Source organism: Macrobrachium rosenbergii, chromosome 8 (assembly GCF_040412425.1).
Source record: "Macrobrachium rosenbergii isolate ZJJX-2024 chromosome 8, ASM4041242v1, whole genome shotgun sequence".
Lineage (NCBI taxonomy): Eukaryota > Metazoa > Arthropoda > Malacostraca > Decapoda > Palaemonidae > Macrobrachium > Macrobrachium rosenbergii.
Window position 1 is genome coordinate 82029150 of NC_089748.1, and position 9202 is coordinate 82038351.

General features: G+C 35.7%; 1 protein-coding gene across 2 annotated transcripts in view; it reads left to right on the plus strand.

Annotated features, from left to right (window-relative positions):
- LOC136841009 (GATA-binding factor 1-A-like) overlaps positions 1–8287 on the plus strand; it is a 281344-nt gene extending 273057 nt beyond the window's left edge. For both annotated transcript variants that reach the window (XM_067108046.1, XM_067108047.1), the window contains exons 6-7: positions 6116–6451; positions 7202–8287. In XM_067108046.1, the coding sequence (XP_066964147.1) occupies positions 6116–6451; positions 7202–7228 (363 nt within the window). In that variant the 3' untranslated portion in view covers positions 7229–8287. The remainder of the gene's footprint in view (positions 1–6115; positions 6452–7201) is intronic.
- The last annotated feature ends 915 nt before the right edge of the window (positions 8288–9202 follow it).

Consider the following 9202-nt stretch of genomic DNA (forward strand, 5'->3'; position numbering starts at 1 on the left):
ATATATATATATATATATATATATATATATATATATATATATATATATATATATATATATATATATATATATATATATATATATATATAAGAGGGGAGAGAGAGAGAGAGGATAAGGAAGCGTTGCCCGCAACAGAATAGGAATCGGGAGCCACAAACCGAAGGCATAAATCACGGAGGCAATCAGAAACGGCCGAAAAATTCGACGAGCAAAACTTGCCCACTCGGTATAAAAATGTCCCCGGGAACATTATAGGCATATATATTGATATGTCTTTATACGGGTTGGCGGTTATACCTAGCGTCTATCGTATATCAAACGGAAGGCATATATCAATGGAAGGTGCCAGATACGGCAAATAAATTCCGACGATTTTCTCCCATGTTTCGATCATAACTTTCTTCCCAGTGGACCGTGATGAAGACCGATGGCTTGTTATTATCATTACAAGTTGGAAGTTGGATGGGGCTGCTGTCCATTACTTCTCGATTTGTTTTTACGGTCGGTCAAGTTCATCATACCGGCTCACTGCATGCATGCCGATGTTTTTTATTGGGTGACTTTGTGATTTTATTAACTATTACAGCACACTGAATTGGTACTAAATTAACAACCAAGAGGTGAAGCCATATATATATATATATATATATATATATATATATATATATATATATATATATATATATACATATATACTGTATACTATATATATATATATATGTATATGTATATATGTATATGTATATGTATATGTATATATATATATATATATATATATATATATATATATATATATATATATATATATATATATATATATATATATAGAGAGAGAGAGAGAGAGAGAGAGAGAGAGAGAGAGAGAGAGAGAGCCTTTTTATTTGACCAGCTTTCTTATTGAAATAGTGCAGAACAAAAACCAATTTCAAAAGCCAAAACTTTGATGAAACTTGGGTCGTAATAATCCTGACTTCAGGAATATGTTTATTAATGAGAACTAAAATTTCCTTAAACATACATGATTTAACGAGTCGCAGATTTTAATGACAGTTTTAGTTATGAAAGGTATAAAATAATTTGAGATTGCCACCGATCTTTCTTAAGTCGCCAGTAGCGAAATATATGAAGAGACGCTTCTTTATTTCTCAATAGCACTCAGATTAGAAATCAGTCTTCCCGGTTATCTGGGAAATCGGCCTCAGCGGAGGAAGAGAAGCGATTTCGTCCCTTACTCTGCTTGGACTGAAGGTCCCAGATTCCTCGGAGAACGAAGGACCACCAAGCCCTAACAAGACTAAGATGAATTGGCGTAGCATTTTCTGGCCCTGATACGACGCAGCGTGACACTAAAAGAACCTATTACATGGAAGTATTACGATGTACATGTACTACCAAGACACCCGCTGCGTTTCGACGCCATCACTGCTCTTGAGTTATTACATCCTAGGTGTGCTAAATGTACTTACGCGGTATATAAACTTTATATGGTCGTCATGATGGAAGAGGAATTCAACCTCTCTTTTAAATGTCAGTTCAGACTCCCTGACAGACATAGAGGTCGAAACTCTATTTCCAGTCATTTTCTTAAAATTCCGAGCTTTTGGTTCATCCGCATCATGCTTTTTTTCCTTAAATAATTATTAACACGTTTTCAATATCTATAATGCCTATATAAGGAGACCTAAGCCAAGCTGGAAGAATCATAATGAATAAATAATTGCACCAACTCAGTTTTTTAACTTGCCTTGAACTCGATTTTAAAAGATTACTGTACGGTAATGTTGTGTTGGTTTTCAAATGTAATTAATAAAAAAATATCTAGGGCCTAAGAAGTAAGAATTTTTGATACTTATTAATGCACATAATCGTCATTAGAATTTTTAAAATACTTATACACTATAATGACAGAAATATTGAATTAAAGCACAGCTATTCATTTCCATCCTCATAATCAATACAAACAAATTGTAACATTGCAGAGACCAACTTTTTGTTGTTTACTAAACTTCTTCTCTTGTAGGAATCACGATAGTGATTGGTGCTTAATTAGTTAGCATGTCTTACAGTAAACTGACTGTATTTGGTCATTTAATGCGAGTGGAAGTGAATATCGATTTCCGAAACGAAGTATTTAACTTTTTTATCAAGCTTAATGACTAACAAATTTATTGAATACCTATGTAATATCTCCTCAGATATGTGAAAATTCACTTGAAACGAATTTTAATCACAATAAATTCTTTCTTAGATTAATGCTTACTCTGTCTATTCTTTCCTCATGTTTTGAGCACTTTATGTTTATATCATAAGCTCCAGATATGTGTGTCGTTGCTAATTTTTTTTTTTTTTTTTTTTTTTAGGTGATACTCACTTGCTTATGCGGCATTTGGGGGCAAAGTATCAGAATGGTCCACTGAAATCTACAAACAAAAGACCCGCTTTTAGAACCTTTCATTCACGGAATTCTTCAGAAAAACATTTCACAGCTTCTATGCTTCAGTTGTATTTCCTCTCCTACTTTCTAAAAAAAAAAAAAAAAACCTAAGTGAAATTGCCTGAAAACCCTATACACAAACACCATTTTCCTGCCGGAACACCCCGTTATAAGATTTGGAAATTAACCAAAAACATTGCCCTTATGTTTCAGCATACTATCATTGTTTCAAGAAGTAATAGGAAGCTTAGAGCTAATAAGTTTATCATTCATCTGTAACGGAAAAAAGTTTGAGAAAAAACTTTTTGAATTCTTGACCATGAATAATAACACTTACGTATAAGTATCCATTAAAATGCAAATGCAGAGGAATGAGAACCCTTTCAGATGGTACAGTGGTACAAGAACATCTAGCTTCCCTTTAGCTGCATGAGGACCCTAAAAATCTGAAACAACTAAGTTTCCACTAAAACCTATGGGGGGATCCTAGTTTCACCAGGTTTTCCATAAAATTGTTCAACTATACAATAAGATTGAATTTAATATATGCAGTAAAATAATTAAAATTCCGCAGTAAGTACTCCCATTGCTAAACGTTTTTCGTAAGGCCAAAGTCAATGACCAATCCGAAAAAAGTGGCGAAATTTGGCACACACGTAGACACAGCCCATGCACACAAACAAGCATGACTGGTCCGCACAGACACCCGACTGCGTTTAAAATTGGTCTAGGCGTTCGATATAATTCCATCATCTTTATAGGTTAATTTGATGGATGCAGAACTGCTGTTAGCAAGGTCCCTCGGCAACCCCCTCCCCTCCCTCCAAAAGGAAAAGAAAAGAGAAGCAAAAAGATCTCCCTCAACTGCAAGCGTCGGACGTCATTTGTGTATGCAATGGAGTGTCGGCCGAGTGCGATCTCGTACTGTGCTCGAAATGAGCTTTGATGTTTCGAGTGAGATACGGGGTTGCTCAAAGGACGTTCCCCCGCTGTTAGAGTGGAGGGATATAGTGTTATATAGATGTACTGGTGATATTTAATTCATAAGTTCTTCTCGCCTCTGTTCGCACTCACCTGAAATAGGCTTGAAGGCTCAGAAGTGGTAGTGCTCGTAGAAGGGGATGCAGGTGTCGGCACATGGTGTTTAGGCCACATGGGTTCCTCCCATCCCAAAGGATTCTCTTAGTTTATGGACCTGTGAGGAACCTCGTTAGGTTTTAGTTTGTGAGGTGGAAGTTAGAGGGAGGCCTTTATATTCATTATCATAATGACCATTCACTTCCTAGCTGCAAGGCTTTATGTCTGATTGTTACATATCGGTTTATCTGCGGGACATGGCTCGAGACTCCAGCTCAAGGTGCTACTCAGTCTGACACTTTGCATACTCCGCAAGCAAAGATTATATTTAAATTTAATTGTATAAATATATAACAAATGTGTTTAGCAGATCACTGTATTTTTTCATAAAAATTGTGTCCATTCTGTAAATAATGAAACTCTTACCCTACACAATTACCCAGTCATCCACTATAGTCTAAGTTTAAGGAACAAGTGCACATCGTTAGCTTACCTTACACGGTACAGATATTGCTTTGTACTTCATATATAGGATCACCTTACCCAAGACACAAATTTAAATCAATTTAAACACTGCATTATGCTTGTTCAGTTGCTTTCTTTCGTCTTTCAAACATTCAGGGAACAGTAAACGTATCAGTCATTTTACCCTTCTTCCATTGTGTGCCATTGTTCACTAGAGAGAGAGAGAGAGAGAGAGAGAGAGAGAGAGAGAGAGAGAGAGAGAGAGAGAGAGAGAGAGAATGAATATCTCAAAGTCATGCACCAAATATTTAGCAAATGCCTTTCTCCTTTGCTCCGATTTGGCGGGAACAATGGGTCGAAGCATCCCACCGCGTGAGGTAATTGTGCTTCATGTTTTTATATAAGTCAATTAGCATATTTAATTACGGGCAGGCTGACCACCGCTCTGGGTCTCTGATATACTGCCCTCGATATATTCTCGCTGATATATTGGCCATGATATATCAGAGGAAGGTTTTCGATTAAACCCGCTAAAAGGACTCGGTCCATTGATGTGAGTCTATCAAAGCCTTGGTGACTCGAGGCTGCTTTGGAGTCTCGTCTGCAACGTTCCAACGGTGCAACATCCGTCGAATGCCACCGCAATTCGGATGCAGATAAGCCATATCGCGATGTATAGAGGAGGTTATATAAAGAAGGTCTGTATCCCCCTCGCGGCAGACGGCCAAAGCTGGTGCCAAGATGAAAGATGGGACCAACACTACGCAAAGAATACCGTGTGAAAGTTACTCAATTATGGCGAAACCTCAGCTAAATTCCATCTTTCATGGGCAACACATTTTCTTAAGTCTTTTACCATTCCCTAATCGCTAGGAATCTCCTTCCAGAGTCACTAAGAATTAATGGATTATTAAAAGAACTCCTTAACCTTCTTGTCCTCTCGAACAAATACAATAGAGGCGATACTGGAATGGAGGGGCCAGTTGTTGGTCCATCCTTAGGTGAGTCGGGTATAACGCCTTCATCAGCTTTGTTTATTGTGCATTTGCGGGCTAGAACGGGAGCGCGTGTGATAAAGAACTACAGAAATAAGTCGCTCCTCGGTAGTTTGTATCATTCCCTTAATTTTTGTGACTCAGCCTCCTTATGCCACTGCTGACCAACGATCACTGAGACAGAGAAACCTCATACATACGCATACATACACATACACACACATATACACGTACACACACATATATTTAACACACATTAAGACATTAATTTCGTTTGATATCCAATTCACAATACCCGGGATTAACTGATGCCCAAAGTGAATTATGAGTGATAAGTGCTTCGTCACCAGTGAGATTCGAACTGCCGCCTGGATGGGACACAACGAAAGTGACTATGACAGCTGCATAAGGTAGAAGTTGATATCTACTCTGCTGTACATATGCCGGCCGAATTCAGGTTTTGTAATTAGAATCGAGACCAACACACCTCCTCCATGATAGCTGCGGTAAGTTTGAAACACGTGACTAATTATGAACTGCTAATTCGAACTGCCGCCTAGTTGTTTCTCAACCAGGCGGTAGTTCGAGTCCCACCGGTGACGAAGCGCCTATCACTTTTAATTCTCCTTGAGTGTACGTTATTCCAAAGGATAGTGAACTGGATATCAAACGAAATTTGTGGTTAAATATTGGTGAATGTAACAAATGGTTCGGTGCATGTGAAAAAATTCATATTCATATATACTGTATTGTAGAGTATATATATATGTATATATATATATATATATATATATATATATATATATATATATATATATATATATATATATATATATATATATATATATATATTTTTTTTTTTTTTAAGTCGATTATTTCAGATTTTCTGATAAACGGTACACACAAGGCATAACCCATCAGGGTTGCTCCTGTAAACGTAGTAATATAATACTCTAGTTTATTCCAGAAAGAACGACTTCTGTGGATTCCCATTACCGTTACTCATTCACTATTTCTGTCGTGTTCCAAAACAGACTTGCTGGATTGAGCTGTACACAACTCATTTACTTTATAATAATTTCAAACGACATGAATGGTAGTTTCTGCAATAATGGTAGCAAGTGTGTTTCTTTTATCTCATCAGGTAAATCGGCCCTTAACCATGAAGAAGGAGGGCATCCAGACCAGGAACCGGAAGCTGAGTTCCAAATCCAAGAAGAAGAAAGGAATGATGGGCTTTCCAGATATGCTGAAGCCTTTAGACAAAAGTGGCTTCGTCGGCCTTGGGACGAGCGGGTCAGGGTTCGGGTCCATGTCCCATTATATGTATGGCAGCCAAATGCACACCTCCTCGGTCACAGGCGGTTTCATGCCCTCAGCCCCTCCTATGCCCACCATGTCCACTAGTCTAGGAGGCCTGGCACTTTCATCAACATCGCAGATTCAGATACCATCCAATTTAAGTTTACAGTCCCCGACGGTAGGTTCATTCAGAGCTTTTACTCTTTGTATTTAGAGGCAAAATTTATATTGCATAACTGGATGGCTTACCTGTTATTAAATATAGTTCTGCATATACAAGCTTTTTATTTTTATGCATAAAGTCCTGAAATTTATTTCGAGTTCATCTTGAAAAGCATTACTCATATAGAAAAATTCCCTGTTGCATGCACAAGATTTAGAAGTGGTCGTGAAAGTTCATAGTATCCTGAATGACTCCGTTGTAGCCTATTAAATTTTGCATTAAATTCAATTGACGATTATTCATATTAAGAAAATGACCTCCAGAAAAATGGATTTACCTGTCTTCACTATTATCTAGCATTAACCTTTGGCAGTCGTTGCGAACACTGTTAGAAAGATATAAAAATAAATCGAAACTGTCATAAACTTCTGTCTTGTTAGAGACAACATCTTATTCGGATTTGAATGTCAGCATCAGCAACTCATTATCCTTATAATCTCTGGACATTTCACATACTGTAACTTTTTCGTTTAATCTTTAAAGAGTCTCAAGAAGTATTAGCAATGCTGATTTCATTGCAAGGATACATGCTATAATATAAGTTCTTATTCGGAAGCCATTCGTATACAATAGTATTTTGTTAACATGTCATGTAGGAAAACCTTCCCTTATTTGTCGTACAGACTAACCTATTTACGGATTTTTAAAGTAATGTATACTTTAGAAAAAAGAGTTCACCTTCGCACTCCTTTCATTTCCTTACAGAATGGTTGGCGTTCAGACTACACATGACGAGACCTGGGATCGCTGGCCTGATATGGAGGGTAACGAAAATGATCCCCACTAGAAAGTAACTGCGTCAGATTCAGTTTAATACTATCAGTTTGAGAGGTTTTCGTGGCGATTCTACGTGAGAGATCCAGACTCTATCTGTTCACATCTTAAAGATCACTATGGAAGATTTTGGTCACGCCTCAAGGAGTATCAGCACTGCTGGTTTAGCATATGGATACACGCTGCAACTGATGCATATTTGTGGACGAATAAGGCCACTACTTATGGAAGCACAAATACAATTGCTGGTTGCTCTGAGAGACAGCAGTTTGGCTCCATCGTTCTGAGCAACGTCGGGGAAAAAGACTAAGTTAATGCAAAATTGTATTTTATAGCACCACTACGAGGGCTGTTTCTCCCCCCAGTGTCTCAGAAATTTCTGAAGCTGTCATCCTTAAAAGAAAAATGGTAATCATAAGGAACAGAATATAGTAAATCGGAGGGTTAATATAAATGAAATGGAACTGAACCGAAATGCAAATGAAGAAAGATGTAGAATCTTAGACATTCATTCCGGCATCGAGGCTGAACGCCGTGTCTGGATGAAAAACGGAAAAACGAAAAGTTCTCGAACAAATAACTGAAAGCCAAGTACTCTGCAACATGATATTTACTGTCGCAAGTCTTACAGAAGACAGATTTTCAGTGACTGTGAGCTTGTTTACCGATATTAAGGCTGTTTTTGTAAGTGCAAATTGTGTTTCACTGTTTAAGTCTTTCGTCACGTAAAGAGTGTGTTGGTCAATTATACATCAAAATATTAAAAAGAAAAAACACTTCCTTATACACTTGGAGTCGTGTTGCAAATATAACGAATATTATTTTGGATACACTTTTTGCACATTACACATGTACATGACACAAACGAAGAGTATATGTATGATTAATAGTCATTATCATAACTTCAGCTGATTTATGCACAAATAAATCTAAGCAGCAAGATCATCTAAATCCTAAGACAATACAAACTGGTAAACTGATATTTTCTTCTTAATTTTCTGAAAGCTACTGTTTATATATATATACAGTATATATATATATATATATATATATATATATATATATATATATATATATATATATATATATATATATATATATATATATGTGTGTGTGTGTGTGTGTGTGTGTGTGTGTGTGTGTGTGTGTGTGTGTATGTATGTGTGTGTGTGGGAGTGTAAGTGTGTGTTGTGTGTGTCCATGTGAATATATATATATATATATATATATATATATATATATATATGTATGTGTGTGTGTTCGCGCACGTGTGTGTATTTACATATTAATTAACAACTAATTTTACACATGATATTTTAATACTTTCAAATATCAAACCACAAATAATCCATTATTGTCAACTCACTTTACCTCTGGAATAACTCACATCCATATATAATTCCTTATTAGTGTTATTCTCACGGAAAAGTGAATTGACATTAGTGGCTTTATATACACACACACACACACACACACACACACACACATACATATATATATATATATATATATATATATATATATATATATATATATATATATATATATATATATATATATAATATATATATATATATATATATATATATATATATATATATATATATATATATATATATATATATATGTATGTATATATACACATATATATATATATATATATATATATATATATATATATATATATATATATATATATATATATATATATATATATATATATATATACATTTACTGAACCATGACTACGTAGTAAGTTCTGGCTAAGATCTCATTTCATACTTTTCATGGCTGAACTAATTTTCAGGTGAGAAAGCTGTAAATATTGTAGTACTCTCATAAGACCTTTTATTCTTTTTCATTTATAAAATCGTTTTCTTTTAGGTGCGTACTGTGAGTCTCACTCCTATCTTTTTAGAAAATCCTCAGTAA